We start from the raw sequence: 19,450 nt of genomic DNA, 5'->3' as shown, positions 1-19,450 counted from the left end.
TTAATGTATTTGGTGTCCAGACCCAGAATTTACTTTACCATCTAAGGCAGGATCTCATTCATTTTCTATCTCTGCAATGTTATTTTATGTTGTTTATTTTAAGTCATTAAATCTCTTTACATTACTGTTGTAAACAAATTTAACTTTTTGACTGGCCACTGTTTGAGTTTTGTTCTGTTTAATGTTTTGTTATTTTGCTGCTTGGCTCTAACTTACTTTTTTAGGGGCCAAGATGAAATTAACAATTAACAGATTATACTGAGGGAAGTTTACTTTAATACTTTACTAACTTTAATAACTTTAATTTCAATAATATAATAGTGAATAGCGAGGTTGCAGTGAACTTGCAATTTCATGCCTTGTATTTTCCTTGTCTGTAGTGCTGAACTAAGATTTAATCTAATATCACATTGTGTGTGTGTTTGCTACAGCAACAACACATCTATAGTTCTGCTTCTGTTGGAAAAACTGCTGGAAGGAAGGAAGGATTCTCTTTCTCTTTTTTCTATCAGGGTAATGTTGCTATAACAACAGCAACCTCTCCAATTAAGGCTGGTAAGTAGAGCAGTATTTTTCAAACTAGAAAATAATCCATCCTCTCACTGTGAGGTTGTATCAGACAATAGTACATGGTCTACACGCAGTACTTCAACACACACACACACACACACAGATGATTAATCACTACGGGCAATTTAAAGTTTCAGTAATTCACTGAGGGCCATTTTGACATGCACACAGGGATCAAGCAACCAACTGACCTGTTCTACCTCCTGATCCACAGCACTACAGACCAGTGACTTCTGCATTAACACGTACTACATTGTGACAGCCTTCTATTTCATGCTGAGTCTGCCTTGCATTGTTAAAGCAGCAGTGTCTCAGCAGCTGTAAGACGTGAGGCGGCATAATAAGTGCAGTAGAGTCACATAGGCAACGTCATGCAGACACACATATGCCACTGTTCATGACCCTGAATATGATGTGATTGTGCTGTATGTCAACGGCTGACCAGTCTGTTCATTTACACTGAACAAAACTGTGAAACTAATGGACATAGTTATATATATGTACTATATATATACATATATATAGGCTATCCAAGAGAGTGAAAGTTAATGCAGTGTCCTAAGATGAATAGCTATAGGCAAATCTGTGCGTGAGCATTTTTGCGTGGAGCAATTGTTTAGCAGAGGTATTTTAGGCTCATGCTTGGGCTCTGTGAGTGACTAGCAAGGTGCAGAGTGAGTGAGAGAGAGAAAGAGAGAGAGAGAGAGAGAGAGCAAGAGAAGGAGGGGAGAGAGAGAGAGAGAGAGAGAGAGAGAGAGAGAGAGAGTTGAATCTCTTTCAGCCCACACAACCCCAGGCTCAGTAATGTGGAAAACACTGTGAGAGTGAGCTGTACTTTCTCTCACACACTCTGTACAATCACCTGCTTGAAGACACACAGCACACAGTCGGTGAGTGAACATCTCCATCACTTTTACTGTTTGCATCTGACTCTGCTTCATCTCAGAAGCTGTGGTGTTTTAAATGTTGTCATTTTTGAGGAATAGTATCAGATCAGCACTCTCTGTCTGGATGCTTCCTGCCATACGCTGTTTTTTTTCCCAGAAGGAAGTGATTGTCAGTGGTGAGGAGCTAAAATGAGCTGTAAAGGGTCCGTAACTCAGTAATCTCTTAATTCCTTTAAGCTGTCAATTGCTTGCAGCCTCCCAGCAGGGGTCTGGCTCTGACTAACTGGTACTTTAACACACAGGTGGACATAGACGTGGACATAGACGTGGACATAGACGTGGACATAGACGTGGAAAGAGCAGCTCAGGAAGCTGTAAAGTCATGACTTCACTCCTTGTCATCTTTTCACACACAAAAATGACATTTAAACTAGAGAAAGGAATCTTCACAAGCTCAGAAATGAGAATGAGTATGAAAAAATGCATGTTTGCGCACACACACACACACACACACACACACACTCCCACGTACATGCTGTTATTCTGTGTCCAAAGCATCATGTCACCCCGTACTCTTTCCCTCCCACTCACCCCTGTCACATCAACATTTTAGCACATGTAGCAGAGCTGTGGTGGAAAGACACAATGACACAATTAGACATGATATTTTCACATCTTCATCACACTGCTGTCATATTTACATAAAGGAAACCCTTCATACAGAAGTATTAGTGTGATATACTTGTAAGAGATCGGTGTTGGTGAGCAAATGTTGGTAAATTGTGGCTTTTATTTTTTTCAAAGTTGTGTTTCTAGAAAGTACTAACCAATGAGAATGTGTGTTGATAATGATAAAAATACCGTAACCTTGGCAAAGTGCTCGTTTAAATACAGTTTAAAGTTTACTTTCCTCCTCTTTGGTGTTGACTGTTTCCTGGTGTTTATTTTTTGTTTACTGAGCATCAGCAGATGTTGACACCTCCTTTATTTAGGTCCTCAAAATGTCTTTGCTTCATGACGGTGGGCTCAATGTGAATGTGAACAATTCACCTCCAAGTTATTCACAATCACTGTTAATGTGCTGTGAACAGACCTGTCTCAGGTCAGTTAAGCTTATGGAATTATTGTTGATATCACTGCCAACTTTACCGTTTAGATTTTTGTTAGCCACTCTATATTTAGCAAGTGAAACCTTTTTAAACTGCCAACAATCTTTAAATAAGAAATAAAATCAGTTTCTTTGGTATTCGGCATCAACTTGAAAACTAGAAATGGCTCATTAAGCCTATGTTTGTATTGTTTTCAAGCCTGTATTGGTGTGGTATTGGCAGTTTACTGATGGCAATATGCCGAAAACACTTTATTTGATTCTAAGTTTCTGGACATTGCCTTGCACATCTGTGTGTTCCTGTTGTACCAAGCACATAACACATGCTGCACAGGTGGCACGGGAGCCACAGACAGGTGACACGGGGTCCAAAGACAGGTGACACGGGGGCCACAGACAGGTGGCAGGTCCACTCTGCTGAGGTCGCGTAAAACAGAGAAATCACATGTGAGAAGCACATCTGTTTCTGGTCTGTTTCTGTTTCACTGTCACTTTGGTGAGTTTGAATAAAAGCAAAATGAGTAAATAACAAAAATAGCACCTAAATTAGGAAACCATGCCTTCTTCTACACGCCACTCATTGTCTCAGATTGTTGAGCTTCCTCTGGTTGTACTTATACTGCTGTACTGTATACACCAGGGTATGTGATCACAGTGGAGCTGAGGAATTTTGATGAGTGTGTGGAAAATGACTATTAAAACATAGTGTCACCTTATTTCTCGCTCCATCTTCATCTAATTTGGCTGTACCAGTGTCTGAAATATGTGAGGAAGAGGAGGATGAAAAGTCTGTAACACCACTGTATTTTAACTTTGGTGATAATGGTGTTACTTTGAGAGCTCAGCGTTGAGAGTGGTACTAATACTATATAATAATAATATACTAATAAGTGGTACTTATTATGGGACAATGTGATATTATACTATACAATACTAGAAGATGCAAAATGATACGACATGATGAAATACAGTTTGATTCAATACAGTTGTTTGTTTGTCATTTTCAACTCCAAATCAAAATGACTGTTAACCTTCAAATACAGGTTTCTTAAAGAGCAGAGAATCTAAAGAGAGAGAATCTGCAGTTTTACCATATATGTCACCAGTTCTCCCACACAGGACCTTAAAGCATGTGTTTAAAAATGATTTTTATAACTGTGAAATGACTGGATACATGACAGTTGTGGTACTTTGTCTAGGAGAGTTACCAAGTGTGTTACCAAGCCAGTCTCACCTCGATAAGTGGTGTTTAGCATGTCATGTTGAAGATATCCCTTGTTAGCATATGTGCTATTAATCCATCAGAGATCAGATTAAGGGCAGAGTAGCAGGGATTAGACATCAGGAGGACCTTAAATGGCCAGACAGACACAGGGGTATTAAGGTCAAGTCACTAGACTTGAGTCTGCTATGGGCCGTGCATACAACACTGACCAAAAGACCTGAAGTGATTTTAACATGACAGATGAATATACCACAGGAGTGATGTCAATGTGGAGAGCTTTAAATAAATAACTGCCTCTTATCCTTGTGGGACACATCACTTTAACATGAGTAAATTATAATCTGTCATTCTGATGAGCACGTCCCTGCTTTAGTCACTTCATGGAGTTTGTCAGATCCAACTCGCAATACAAGAACAAAGTTAGGCAGGTGTTGGTAGGTAGATAAAGGTGGTGCTGTTGGTCATTGTCATGAGAAACCTAGTGACACCTCCCCTCACAGTTGATAAACAGTAACTTTGTTGACAAGCCAATGATGCTGTGAACTCTGAAGCTGGGCTGTAACATATGCTGTAACGTAGAAAGTTGCTGTGGACTCAATCCCAGAGGTTTCATCGTGTCAATGCAGGTGATGCAGACCTGCTCAGGCTTTGACATCAGTGACGTTCACTCTATTGTTCATGTAGCATCAAAACAATCAATACAACAAACAATATTTGAAGGTTGAAGTCCTTTATTGTGTCTGTGTGGTCAACCAGTGCTGCTTTGAGTGTTTATCTTATTTATGTGACTGGGGTAGAGTGGCTGGACATGCTGGACATGCTGGACATGCTGGACTTCAGCACTTCACGAGGACTCATGAGCATACTGTACAACCATGGCTCAATGAAATATGCAAAACACCAAACTTCCAATGTCCAAAAATCCAAAACACTGCAAATACAAGGTGGGAGCCTGACGCTAACATTTCTCCCAGTCATAATTGAAAGTTTCAGACTTTTACTATACAAGTCAGTCAGCAGATATTACTATAATATATATATAATAAATATTTATTTTTTATTTTTTAAACATAGTTTTTATAACTTTATGTGAAGACTGTGTTGAAAACAAGACTATATAATTCACAGTGACTGGTCTGAAGTAGAGAAAAGGTACAGTATGTGTGGTCATGTGTGACCACGTTTTCCACGTGATTGACAGGTGTCAAGTTTTTTTTTCCCCACCATCAACTCTTTCAGGGACAATGTGTCACTGGCTGCAAACACCGGGCACACAGTGTCAAGCTGGTCCAAATGAAACACAGGCTGTGTCTCTATTTTAAGCCGTGCTGGATCAGACCTCCATAATGTCAACAGGTGGAAACGCTCACAGCAGTATCATTTCAGCAGCCTCTCATCCTTCCTTCTTCTCACTCTTACTCGAACTCAAACTCCTCGTTTACTCGTGGAACAGTTTTCACACTGAGATCATATAAATATGATGCATGTTCTGTTTTAAATAATGATCTCACTCCTCGGTCCTGCACTTGTAGTAAATACACAGACAACATTACATCACCCGTCATGTTTAATCCAGTGCATGTCAGTCTTTGTTTTAGAAGAGTGAGCGGTTTAGAAACTTCACTTTCTAATCCGAAAAGGCCGTCAAATACAGTGTCAAATGTATTCTAAAGATATCAGATATCTAAAGATGTCAGTGCCTCATATCATTATATATATATATATATATATATATATATATATATATGATACTGACACTGACATCTTTAGATATCTGATACATATATATATATATATATATATATATATATATATATACAGTATATAGACACAATATATAAAAAAAACAATTTTAAAAAAAAACAATTCTCTCTACCTAATCAAATATGTGGTAGAAAAATCTAGTGATTTCCCACTCATAGGCATAGAGTGGGAAATAACAAGGCAAAGGCATAGAAATACTGCTGCTGTGGTTTTAGGTATTACTAGCACTGATAGTAACACCTGTTTTCTGTTGCACAGTTTCCTCCTTTAATTATTCATGTTTTCTACAAATCTACCTTAGTGACATGTTTCTTACACCGTGTGTGAGTGATTCACACGTCCATGGTCCATGTCCGTTATTGCAAGATATTCTTTTGGAGCGGTGTGTAAAGGGATGTTTGGAGAGTTTGATGGATCACTGGGGAAATAATGCTTTGCAATATAAGTCCTTGGAGGTGGTGTGTGTGTGTGTGTGTGTGTGTGTGTGTGTGTTTTCTCCAGTGTTACTAATAATCAAGTTCCTAGCCCCCATTTTACACACTGCAGCAGCAACACTGGTACATTATGGCATCAATATTTTGTAACTGAAAACAACTTGTCACAGTCCACTAATATAACGGCAGCACACAGGCTGTTCATTACACATCAAATCACACTCCAGTGGATGATGTGTATGTGGCAAATATGATGGGAGGCCTTGGACAAATGACATTTATGGTTAACGACATTACCATCTGTAGTCGGCCTGTTGATCACGACGTGAACGCTGCACGCTGTGATGAGTCTGACTCTTGTAAAGTTAGTTTAGAGTGGATGGTTGATGGATGCTTCCGTGTGTGATGAGTCTGACTCTTGTAAAGTTAGTTTAGAGTGGATGGTTGATGGATGCGTCCGTGTGTGATGAGTCTGACTCTTGTAAAGTTAGTTTAGAGTGGATGGTTGATGGATGCTTCCGTGTGTGATGAGTCTGACTCTTGTAAAGTTAGTTTAGAGTGGATGGTTGATGGATGCTTCCGTGTGTGATGAGTCTGACTCTTGTAAAGTTAGTTTAGAGTGGATGGTTGATGGATGCTTCCGTGTGTGATGAGTCTGACTCTTGTAAAGTTAGTTTAGAGTGGATGGTTGATGGATGCTTCCGTGTGTGATGAGTCTGACTCTTGTAAAGTTAGTTTAGAGTGGATGGTTGATGGATGCTTCCGTGTGTGATGAGTCTGACTCTTGTAAAGTTAGTTTAGAGTGGATGGTTGATGGATGCTTCCGTGTGTGATGAGTCTGACTCTTGTAAAGTTAGTTTAGAGTGGATGGTTGATGGATGCTTCCGTGTGTGATGAGTCTGAGTCTTGTAAAGTTAGTTTAGAGTGGATGGTTGATGGATGCGTCCGTGTGTGATGAGTCTGACTCTTGTAAAGTTAGTTTAGAGTGGATGGTTGATGGATGCGTCCGTGTGTGATGAGTCTGACTCTTGTAAAGTTAGTTTAGAGTGGATGGTTGATGGATGCTTCCGTGTGTGATGAGTCTGACTCTTGTAAAGTTAGTTTAGAGTGGATGGTTGATGGATGCGTCCGTGTGTGATGAGTCTGACTCTTGTAAAGTTAGTTTAGAGTGGATGGTTGATGGATGCTTCCGTGTGTGATGAGTCTGACTCTTGTAAAGTTAGTTTAGTGGATGGTTGATGGATGCTTCTGTGTGTGATGAGTCTGACTCTTGTAAAGTTAGTTTAGAGTGGATGGTTGATGGATGCTTCCGTGTGTGATGAGTCTGACTCTTGTAAAGTTAGTTTAGAGTGGATGGTTGATGGATGCTTCCGTGTGTGATGAGTCTGACTCTTGTAAAGTTAGTTTAGAGTGGATGGTTGATGGATGCGTCCGTGTGTGATGAGTCTGACTCTTGTAAAGTTAGTTTAGAGTGGATGGTTGATGGATGCTTCCGTGTGTGATGAGTCTGACTCTTGTAAAGTTAGTTTAGAGTGGATGGTTGATGGATGCTTCCGTGTGTGATGAGTCTGAGTCTTGTAAAGTTAGTTTAGAGTGGATGGTTGATGGATGCTTCCGTGTGTGATGAGTCTGACTCTTGTAAAGTTAGTTTAGAGTGGATGGTTGATGGATGCTTCCGTGTGTGATGAGTCTGACTCTTGTAAAGTTAGTTTAGAGTGGATGGTTGATGGATGCGTCCGTGTGTGATGAGTCTGACTCTTGTAAAGTTAGTTTAGAGTGGATGGTTGATGGATGCTTCCGTGTGTGATGAGTCTGACTCTTGTAAAGTTAGTTTAGAGTGGATGGTTGATGGATGCGTCCGTGTGTGATGAGTCTGACTCTTGTAAAGTTAGTTTAGAGTGGATGGTTGATGGATGCGTCCGTGTGTGATGAGTCTGACTCTTGTAAAGTTAGTTTAGAGTGGATGGTTGATGGATGCGTCCGTGTGTGATGAGTCTGACTCTTGTAAAGTTAGTTTAGAGTGGATGGTTGATGGATGCTTCCGTGTGTGATGAGTCTGACTCTTGTAAAGTTAGTTTAGAGTGGATGGTTGATGGATGCGTCCGTGTGTGATGAGTCTGACTCTTGTAAAGTTAGTTTAGAGTGGATGGTTGATGGATGCTTCCGTGTGTGATGAGTCTGACTCTTGTAAAGTTAGTTTAGTGGATGGTTGATGGATGCTTCTGTGTGTGATGAGTCTGACTCTTGTAAAGTTAGTTTAGAGTGGATGGTTGATGGATGCTTCCGTGTGTGATGAGTCTGACTCTTGTAAAGTTAGTTTAGAGTGGATGGTTGATGGATGCTTCCGTGTGTGATGAGTCTGACTCTTGTAAAGTTAGTTTAGAGTGGATGGTTGATGGATGCGTCCGTGTGTGATGAGTCTGACTCTTGTAAAGTTAGTTTAGAGTGGATGGTTGATGGATGCTTCCGTGTGTGATGAGTCTGACTCTTGTAAAGTTAGTTTAGAGTGGATGGTTGATGGATGCTTCCGTGTGTGATGAGTCTGAGTCTTGTAAAGTTAGTTTAGAGTGGATGGTTGATGGATGCTTCCGTGTGTGATGAGTCTGACTCTTGTAAAGTTAGTTTAGAGTGGATGGTTGATGGATGCTTCCGTGTGTGATGAGTCTGACTCTTGTAAAGTTAGTTTAGAGTGGATGGTTGATGGATGCGTCCGTGTGTGATGAGTCTGACTCTTGTAAAGTTAGTTTAGAGTGGATGGTTGATGGATGCTTCCGTGTGTGATGAGTCTGACTCTTGTAAAGTTAGTTTAGAGTGGATGGTTGATGGATGCGTCCGTGTGTGATGAGTCTGACTCTTGTAAAGTTAGTTTAGAGTGGATGGTTGATGGATGCGTCCGTGTGTGATGAGTCTGACTCTTGTAAAGTTAGTTTAGAGCGGATGGTTGATGGATGCTTCCGTGTGTGATGAGTCTGACTCTTGTAAAGTTAGTTTAGAGTGGATGGTTGATGGATGCTTCTGTGTGTGATGAGTCTGACTCTTGTAAAGTTAGTTTAGAGCGGATGGTTGATGGATGCTTCTGTGTGTGATGAGTCTGACTCTTGTAAAGTTAGTTTAGAGTGGATGGTTGATGGATGCTTCTGTGTGTGATGAGTCTGACTCTTGTAAAGTTAGTTTAGAGTGGATGGTTGATGGATGCTTCCGTGTGTGATGAGTCTGACTCTTGTAAAGTTAGTTTAGAGTGGATGGTTGATGGATGCGTCCGTGTGTGATGAGTCTGACTCTTGTAAAGTTAGTTTAGAGTGGATGGTTGATGGATGCTTCCGTGTGTGATGAGTCTGACTCTTGTAAAGTTAGTTTAGAGTGGATGGTTGATGGATGCGTCCGTGTGTGATGAGTCTGACTCTTGTAAAGTTAGTTTAGAGTGGATGGTTGATGGATGCTTCCGTGTGTGATGAGTCTGACTCTTGTAAAGTTAGTTTAGAGTGGATGGTTGATGGATGTTTCTGTGTGTGATGAGTCTGACTCTTGTAAAGTTAGTTTAGAGTGGATGGTTGATGGATGCGTCCGTGTGTGATGAGTCTGACTCTTGTAAAGTTAGTTTAGAGTGGATGGTTGATGGATGCTTCCGTGTGTGATGAGTCTGACTCTTGTAAAGTTAGTTTAGAGTGGATGGTTGATGGATGCTTCCGTGTGTGATGAGTCTGACTCTTGTAAAGTTAGTTTAGAGTGGATGGTTGATGGATGCTTCCGTCTGTGATGAGTCTGACTCTTGTAAAGTTGAATACTAATGCAGTTTGAAGAGCTGTCAACAACAGTGTCTTCATAATTCTGCTTGTTAGCTCGTCTGTCTGCAGGATTATATCGTTTTAGGATGTTATATATTCTCTCAGAGTAATGTTTAATGTTTGTTTCACTACAGCTTTTATCAGTACACTTTTATTAAATAAAATAACCTGTAAGACAAAAGAACGAGTGAATGCTCTGCATGTAATTGTCATGTGAGTGAAAGTGCTTTGAGACAGCATGTGTGTGGGTTTGTGAGAGGGCTGATCATTGAATATGTACAAATATAATTGCTTGTTCGTGACATGACATGGGGTTCAGCCATTATTGACTGTGTCAACTGTCAATCTTCCTACTGCGTACATTTGTTTGCATGTTCTGTTTTTCAAACTGCATAAATATTATTAATAACTGAGTATGATGATCCAGTTCATACGATGCATGCACTCTTCAAACGCTCAGGGCGAGTTCATGACCCATATCCCATGTTGTGTCATCCAAAGCACAAGAGTATACCGTTGTTTAGGTGCATCAAAATGATGTTGACATGTTGTAAACACCTTTCATTTGATGGCTTCAGTATAAACGTCACCACCTTGTGGTTAGACTGTGTTTGACCTCTGAAATGATGAGGAAGCAGCGAGTAGTGTTGATGTTTCCCCTGCTCAGGTGCTGCTGGCAGCGTAAACACTAGCACCACATAAATAAACATGTCCCCGTCTATCTATCACTGTGGATCATGTCACTTCCTGCCATTTGTAAACTGAGCCAGGATCCAAGTACAAGTGATGAGCTTTTCATAGCACAATACATCACAGACAAGACTCACAGCGGTGGGAGGACTGTCCACTCTTTCTTTCTTTCTTTCTTTCTTTCTTTCTTTCTTTCTTTCTTTCTTCCCTCACTCTCAACATAGTACATATAAAACACACCCTTCCACTGCTCAATACTAAACCCTCTCCACTTCCCCATCATCCAAGATAGCGCTATAAGATATTTTCTTATTACTTGTCATATCTCATGTAATATAATCTATGGGGCGGGATTGACGAGAGACATCAATCTCAAATATGTTTTCCACCACAGTAAACATTTTAAACGTATGGATTCTTATTTGCATTGTTTAATGCTCAAGTTCCCGGACTACTTACTTAAGATACTTTAAGACTTTTACTTAAATAGTATTAGGTGACGTCTACAAAAGTCATTTTCTGGTAAGGTACTTTTACTCAAGTTTGGTATCTAGTTACCGTGTGTTTTTGAGCTCTTCCTGAACCCAGTCATCTCTCTGAAGATGACATACTGTCTTACATTATAACACAAAGTGATTCTACATTCCCTGCATTGATTGTGCTGTCCCTCAGGCCTGGATCAAACATTCCTCTGACACGTGACACACATGTGTTACATTTGTCTCTGAGTCTCTTCCTGTCAAAGATTATTGACTCACATTTATATTGTGTGTTATAATGTACCACAGTAAATCAGTGATGGCAGGGTTCACACGTATCCTGACCTTCATACTTCTTGTGTTATTACATTTTAAATAGTTCACATTATAGACTGTACATGCAATAAGCACTTATTAAACCTAACACGTACTGTAGAAACACCTTCCCTCGTAGTTACATTATGTCATGTCTGTAATAATTCTCCCTAAATACTGGAATACAAATGAATTCATCCACCACTGAGTTTTCTTTTTCCTTCTCTTTGAGTTACTTTGGCTGTAAAATGCAATACTATGATCAGACAGATGTTATGTGACAAATGTTTCAGTTATACTGAGGTTGGTGTTTCTGTAGCAATGCTGTGTTGCCTCTCTTGTCCCTGCACTGATTCACTGTCATGTTCTGTGTGTGTGTGTGTCCTCGTAGGCAAACATGGAGGAGGCTGACCTGCTGAAGGAAAGGCTCCAGGCGATCACGGTAAGGACACGGAGCCAGGCTCATGCTCACACTGGTCATATTTTGTTTACTCTCACAGTGTCGCACTGAAATCACATGTGTATGTTCTCAACCTTGAAGGCTCTTCAATTGCAGTCTATTAAGAACAAAGTGAGGTTCACTGGGCGTACTTCACTGTGTGTGTGTGTGTGTACTTGATACTACTTTAGGACATTTTCTGGTATAAATATTAAAAGACATTAACTGGACATGGTAACGTTAAGGCTGAATGGACGTCAGTGCAGTGTCCTAAGAAGAATAGCTCCACAAACCTGTGTGTGTGTGTGTGATGTGTTTGTTCCTCTCAGTTATGTAGGTTTAGATTTAGACAAAGAAAATCTCCTCATGCAACTCGTTTTAGTAGTAAAATGAGTAAAATGACTCATTTTAGGAAGAAGAGTTCTAAATGAAGTTACTTTTCTTACTTTTCTATGCTTTCATGTGAATTCCCTGATGTGATTGGCTTTGTGTCATCACTTGTAATTGGTCTAAACCTAAACCTCATGCTGTGGCTGATATCCTTCCTCTGTATTAGTATCGTTGTTATTAAAGTAGCTGCAAATAACAAATAATCTGCTCAGTGTGTGCATGTCACTGAGTCTGAGGAGGTTGTCGAGATGCAGCTCTAAAACAGCAGAGTCTGAAAATAAAAAGTGTGGGTGTGTTGTTGCAGGGCGACAGAGCTGCTGAGGCAAACCTTGAGAAATGATACAGGTCCACGGGGCAGTTTCCCTGTCAGAGAACACAGTGTTAACACAGCGTGAAACATCCAGCCGTTAAAGATGCTGTTCGAGGAAGTGGGATTTACTCTGTTCTCAGACACTGATGATATTCTCATCAAGTGTTGGAGTGTTTGCTGAACTTGAACCTGACATGTGAGATATACGGCAGCTCTATTTGTTATAGCACCCAGAAGCTTCTCCTCATTAACTGGGAACAGCAGAGGACGTCTGTTGAGCTATGTCATAAAAACTGATTAGTTTTATGGGTAGACAAACACTAGTCACTTTTAAAATATTGGTGTTAACAAGGTCACAGAATTATTGTATAAGCATATTTAAATCCAGGTGTTATTGTTAAATCACATTTAAGATCAAGCATGAATGTTCTCCTGTCAACAACAGATATTTCACATTATATACAATAATAGAAAAACTAAAAAAACAGATTAATTAAGAGACATCGAGGCTATTAAAAGTATGTAGGAGAAATATACACACTTATCGACCACTTTATTAGGCACACCTGTTCGCATGGATGTTGGTCTGAATATTTCAGAAACTATTCAACCTTTTTAAATACACACCTGTGACACTACTGTGATGTCTGTAGGAGCAATGTCTCATTTTTATTTGTCAGATTTTCCTCCAACCACAAGGGGGTTGTATTTCATTTCTTATTCTGCCTGAGGCAGAAACACAGAAAAACACCACCTACCAGTAATCAACCAGCAGTCAGTGTAGTGCCACAGTACAGGACTTATCACTTATATGTCATCTGATTTCAACTGTTTGAATTGTTTTGAATGGTTTTCAAATGACCTGTATAAGGGCAGTGTGGGGCAGCATGGTGGGGCAGGATGGTGGGGCAGCATGGTGGGGCAGCATGGTGGGGCATGAGGCTATCTCTGCTGGCTCACAGTAAGAAGATCGCCAGTTTGCATTCTGATTTGGGTTAGGGTGGAGTTTGCCTTCCACAGTCCAAAAACATGCAGAATAGTTTATGTCTCTATGTTTGCCCTGCAATAAACTGTCCAGGGTGTTATGTTTATTATAATTGTGTTGTTATTATAATTGTGTTGTCATTATAAGGAGTATCTCTGTAGACTTTCTTTTTATTCACTCAAACATTAAGAGAAAACCTGTAGAGATTAATGTGTGATATTTGCTAAAATGCAGCATTAAGATTCTTTAATACAAGAGTGCTGAGCCTTTGTGGACGAATGTGACGCCTATATGATTAGTCACATTGAATGAATCTAATCCTGATGAGTGTATGTCATTGGATCGTCAACCTTATCTCATTATCATTCAGCCAGTTGTCTGTGTGAAATGGTTTTCATGGTCCAGTCGTTTCAGCTGAGTGACATCAGTGAGTCCAGCACAGACAGGGACAGGGCTATAAATACCAGGAGACACCATGAGGGAGATCCGCTTTCACTGAGGCTTAGTGTCCCACAGATCTACCCAGTCACACCCAGGGACACTGTACGTTTGGCTTTCCATGCTGAGAGAATGAGTGAATGAATGAAGCCATTGGTGTGTGTGTGTGTGTGTGTGTGTGATGATGATGATGACTGGTCTAAAACTTCACTTAAGAGGAACTTAAGAGTTTTCTACAAGATGTGATTATTAACAGGGAAAGTTGTAGTGGTTTGTAGTGAACAGACAAACACAAACACACACACACACACACACACACAGAGACAAACAACAGGTATATTGGGTCAGGGCATGAAGGTTGTATTTCCTTTTTAGCTATTTATGGCTCCTGGTGTCCATCTGTCACCTCAAGGTTGGAGTGTCAGCACAAGAACAAAACAGGTGCAATAGTTTCCACCATGTAAAATGAACATGATGCTTTCATTGTGTGTGCTTTGTCCCAACAGGACAAAAGAAGAATCCAAGAGGACATCGCCAAGACAAGGAGACAGATTGAAGAGGAGAAATTAAAACTGCAGTACATAAAGGTACATTCATTGTCATAAAACCAACTCTTATCCTGGGGGAAATACAATGGAATAATTAATTTCCTATACAACAAAAACCCAGTTATTTAATTCTTGTCCCATCCATGTGTATTCTGCACAGGATAAAACATTGTTTCCCAGACTTTTTACAAGCAAATGTTCATGAAAAGAACTAATATTGGAAAATTCATCATGTTAATCATTCTAAGCATGTGTTATTTAAAACATTCACACATTAATAATCAGATTTGGCAAAATCAATCACAACCAATGGTCCATGGTCCTAGATATCCTTCCATCGTAGAATTCCATCTCCACCACAAGCAAGTAAAACACCATTATGTTGTTATGTATGATTCTAGACATTCAGTTTAAAGAGTTCACAAACATGAGCTCACACATAGCTGTGGTTTGACACCACTGTGCAACAGCAGCTTATGATCCTGGATTGAATGAGGACATGAGAGCAGGGATGTGTCTCAGACAAAGAACAGAGACCGGAAAGACAGTGGGATAAACAGTGGGATAAAGGGTTTGTGCCTCTATAATAACACATCAGTAATCTCTGCTTCAGTTCTCAAAGATTACCTGGACTCTCTACAGCATCAGATAACTTTAGAATATTCTTCTTTTGCTACATTCAGCCTAAATCAGCTTAAACTGTGCTGTGTTTCTTAGCCATTTGAATGAATTTAAGACGACTACTAATGGCACTATTATTACTACTACTACTAATATTAATAATGTGATCTTTATTATTACTTTATAACAATTACAATTAGAAAGCTTTCCAATAAAAGGTACAATTTAAATTAAAGAAAGGCTGAGTATACAGAATTTTTGGGCTGGTGTTTGTGAACAGTTGATCTTGATTGAAGTGCTGTATAAATAATTCAAATATACCCAAAACAATAACGATCCACAAAGTCAAAGGCTTTGGTTAAGTCAATGAATATAGCCCCAGTGAGTTTACTGTTATCTGCAGCAGAGATCATGTGATTTGTAAACTTTATTACAGCTGAAGACTGGAATGATGATAGTAAATTGTTAATAGTGAGATAATGGGAGAGTTGAGTAGCATTCTGGACTTTGAGTGGAGAATTTTGTCTAAATGAAAAGGAACTGGAACATGATGAAATATTGCTAGAGATGCACGTAGTCAAGTAGGATTCAGGTAGTAATGATGATTGAATGTTTGGGCAATAGTTAATAGAAAAATGAACTACTGAATTTAAAATAGTTTTAATTTTATTCCAGAAATGCTTAAGAATCTAACATCAGAAGTAATAGATTCTTTATAAGAGTTGGATTTTGCATTACAGGTTTTTGTTTTGCTCATATTACATAACTGCTTATACACTATATACACTTTATACACTTCCCAATTAGTTTTATCTTGTGTACGATGAAAAGTTTAAAAGGCTAATGAGCTCAGAGTTAATCCAGGGAAGGTGTTTACCTTTGACTTCAACAGTCCTCCAGGGTGAGTGTCTGTCAACAACTTCAATAAATTCTTTAGAAAACAATTCCAGGCTTAAGTTGACATCACATGACATGGCATCAGCATGAAGTCTTATTTATACTTCTACTCACTCACTGTAGGGAATCTCTAAGGACAGCTCAGCGAGAATGACAACTTGAGGGAAAGTATTAATACTGAATTTATTTTTGTTTCTAAACTGTTCTTTGACTGACAGAAGAAAGCATTGAGGGAGCAATGGCTGATGGACGGCCTGAGTCAGCAGACGGAGCAGGAGCAGGAGGCGATGAGGCTCCAGGCTCAGGATGAACAGCTGCAGAGTGACCAGCTACAGAGCAACATCATCAGGTAACACCATGTTACACGTCAACAGTACACAGTGTCACACTCTCAGCACAAACAAAGGTGGTTACAGTAAAGGTTTCACTGAATACATCAAGTCACTCAGGTCAAGCTACATTCAATCAATCATCCAACCTTTATTTATTATTATTTATATAGTGTTTTTTATTCAAGACAATGCAACTCATAGTGCTTCACAGAGTAAACACAATAATAAACATAAAGAAAGCAAAGCCACCGCCCCCGAGCCAACAACTGCTTCAGCCGACAAATGACCACTCACCTCACCAGGATCCACCGAGACACTCACACACGTCATTCACTCAAATATGCACACACCTGCAACCCGTCTCACACTCACATGCAGACACATACACACAGGGGCAGTAATACCTCATTAACTGTCTATTAAAAACTCTAGTCATCACACAAAGAGCAGGAGAGCATATAAGTGTCTGAGGGAGGATGAACAGACTAAAGAAGAATGCACAACTGAACAAAGACATGCCAGAACCAGATCTATAAAGACTGATGCAAAGCACAAAAGTATGTTTCACTTCTGCAAACATGTTCGACCGTTAACGTCAGCGACGACAGCAACGACAGTGACTGCAGTGAAAAAGCTGGCGGAATGCAAGAACTAACTTTTACGTTAATGATGACTATTTATAGTGAAAACCTGCCTATCTGAGCAAAAACCAAGACTGCAAGGATGAGCATACTCCTGAGCATCATTACTGTGCCCAAGCACTGAGGCAAAGAAAAGCAGCTGAAGACAAAGTGAGGACAAGTCAACTATAAAAAAAATAATGTAATAATGTAGAGAAGTGTTCTCAAACACTGCATCCACGGCCTTTACTGTGGAAGATCAGCTGAGTGGAGCAGTACCTGTGAAACATTCAGGTGAGCACTCTTAAGTGTGAATCCTAGTTCGTTTCACTCGGAAAGTCCGGTTCGTTTTGGAGAGACGTGAACGCACAACCAAACTCTGATCTGCACCAAAGAAGTCAACTCTAGTTAAAGCTCTAGTTAAAAACGTAGGTCTCGGTTCGCTTCAAGTGAACCAAATGCAGGAAGCGGACTACAACGCAGGGCATTGTGGGTAAGCACGACCAAAACATATGCATGTGTAGAACAAAAGCCGGGGACCATTTTTGTAGCGTATGTGTCGTATGTGGAGTGGCTCAGTGGTTAAGACCAAAGATTTTCCGCTCCTGGAGCGCCTGGTGAGCTTTCCCTTTGATTTAACTCTCCACACCTACGAGCTTGCTGTTAGCCCTCAAAGAAACTATTTGCATCTCAGCCTCTCTATCCACAAGAGCCTTCACACACCTGCTGATTCCTCCTCTGTTAGTGATTCTAATAAAGATTGTTACCAACTGTGCTGTATTGTGGGTTTCAGATTCAGCCGTCATCTTCATCTTCATCCTCATCTTCACACCCATCATCCATGTTGTGTAGATATCAAACGCATGGTTTCCTCAGTGCAACTGTGGGTGTGTTGGACTTAAAATGAGTTGATGTTGGTCTTATTTTAAGTTGCTTTGGATAAAAGCGTCTGCTAAATGACATTTGAACATTATTTTGAATATTTCTTTTCATTTGATTACATTTTAAAATGTCATTTATGATCACTTTGGAGGGTAAATCGGTAGATGATGCTTAATAACAAAACTGAAATATTACAAGACTGTATTAAGATGTGTCAGTCATTGAGTTCTTCATGGATGGTTTGTAGTTCCTCTGTCAGACACTATTTAAATGCATCTTGATCCCTCACAATAAGTAAAACTCAAATCCAGCAGTCAGGTTCGTCGTGTGGTATACCACATAATGAAATGCAAAAAGTCTCAGTATGAATGAACTGGATTACTGACAAAAAACAAGCAAACACATTCCTAAGGTAAGTGATTTTACACAAGTTCAAAGCTTGAGTTTTAAATTTAGGATTCATCAGAAATATATAATCAGCAAAACGACCCAGAATGAGATGTTTGCTGAAAAAGCCCAGATGTGAGGTGGTTCCCTGTAGAAGTGCTGCTGCTGCTGCTGCTGGTTAAAACCTGCTGATGCTGTGGTTCAGTTCAGTCCTCGTCCCAGTGATCAACACGGCTAATATAAAATGTTGTTGTTTTGTACAGAATAGAGGAGAAGATTCAGGCCCTGGAAGCACAAGAGCTCAGCATTTCTGCCAATGAAGAAGTGATTCTGAAGAGGTTAAAAGAGGTGGAGAGAACCACTGAAGACATCATCAAGGTAGGCTGCGTTTTAATATTCTGATTGGTCTGATCCTACTAACTAATAATACTCATGAATACTAATTCATACACTGCTGAGTGTCACCTGTAACAAACATTACATAAATGTGAGTCTATACAAGAACCGTCCCTAACAAAACGTTCACACACGACACGAACACAGCGTGAAAAACAACTCCGCTGTCATCGCACTGCTTTGAAATCAAAGCTGAATTCAGTCTTTAAAATATCTGTCTGCATTTTAATATAAAATAGATGCTGAGCATCATTTTACCTTAATGGCATGTGTGATTGGTGACTGGTGAACTTCAGTGGCAGCAGGAAACAGAGAAGGTCCCCTTTCTTGGCAAGATCATCAAAGTTTGATTGGTTTATATATCCTGACTTAGATCAAGTCATTATACATTGTGTTTGGTGTTATTTTACCATCACACTGAATATTGGTTTATATATCGTGACTTAGATCAAGTCACTATACATTGTGTTTGGTGTTATTTTACCATCACACTGAATATTGGTTTATATATCGTAACCCATCCTGTGCACAAACGTGTTTGTTTTGTTTTTGTTGATTTCAAACTAACAGAATTGTATCTAATAAAGTGTGGCAGGTTTGAATAAGTCGTCATGCATCACGGTGCATGTTGTATGACTTGAGCCACAGCTCCACTCACTTCACACAGTATCTGCGGTGTTCTCTGTGGCGCTTCCTCTAATCTCTGCTTCCCTCTAATGAGCTGCACTCACTGACAAGTGTGTAGGCGTGCTTTGGTTCATAAGAGGTTGCTTTGCTGAACAGTGGCAGGTAAATGGATTGCTCACACGGTGGGTGTTGCACTTTACAAGACTAACGTGCACACTTTGCTGTCTGCTTGCTGCCTTGTATGTGGATGAAGACTTTAATGAAGCATATAGTCATGGACTGTTCATACTGATGTTGACTTCCTGCTGCTCTTATTACTTT

At 39.9% G+C, this 19,450-nt stretch overlaps 1 protein-coding gene across 1 annotated transcript in view; it reads left to right on the top strand.

Moving 5' to 3' along the window:
- The first annotated feature begins 1,361 nt into the window (after positions 1 to 1,361).
- The window catches only part of palmdb (palmdelphin b), a 39,069-nt gene continuing 20,980 nt past the window's right edge, over positions 1,362 to 19,450 (top strand). Inside the window, exons 1-5 of the mRNA XM_058627982.1 lie at positions 1,362 to 1,460; positions 11,649 to 11,699; positions 14,326 to 14,406; positions 16,104 to 16,234; positions 18,370 to 18,484. Coding sequence (XP_058483965.1) covers positions 11,655 to 11,699; positions 14,326 to 14,406; positions 16,104 to 16,234; positions 18,370 to 18,484 — 372 coding nt within the window. The 5' untranslated portion in view covers positions 1,362 to 1,460; positions 11,649 to 11,654. The remainder of the gene's footprint in view (positions 1,461 to 11,648; positions 11,700 to 14,325; positions 14,407 to 16,103; positions 16,235 to 18,369; positions 18,485 to 19,450) is intronic.

Source organism: Solea solea, chromosome 1 (assembly GCF_958295425.1).
Source record: "Solea solea chromosome 1, fSolSol10.1, whole genome shotgun sequence".
NCBI classification, from domain to species: Eukaryota; Metazoa; Chordata; class Actinopteri; order Pleuronectiformes; family Soleidae; genus Solea; species Solea solea.
This window is presented reverse-complemented; position numbering and strand designations above follow the sequence as displayed.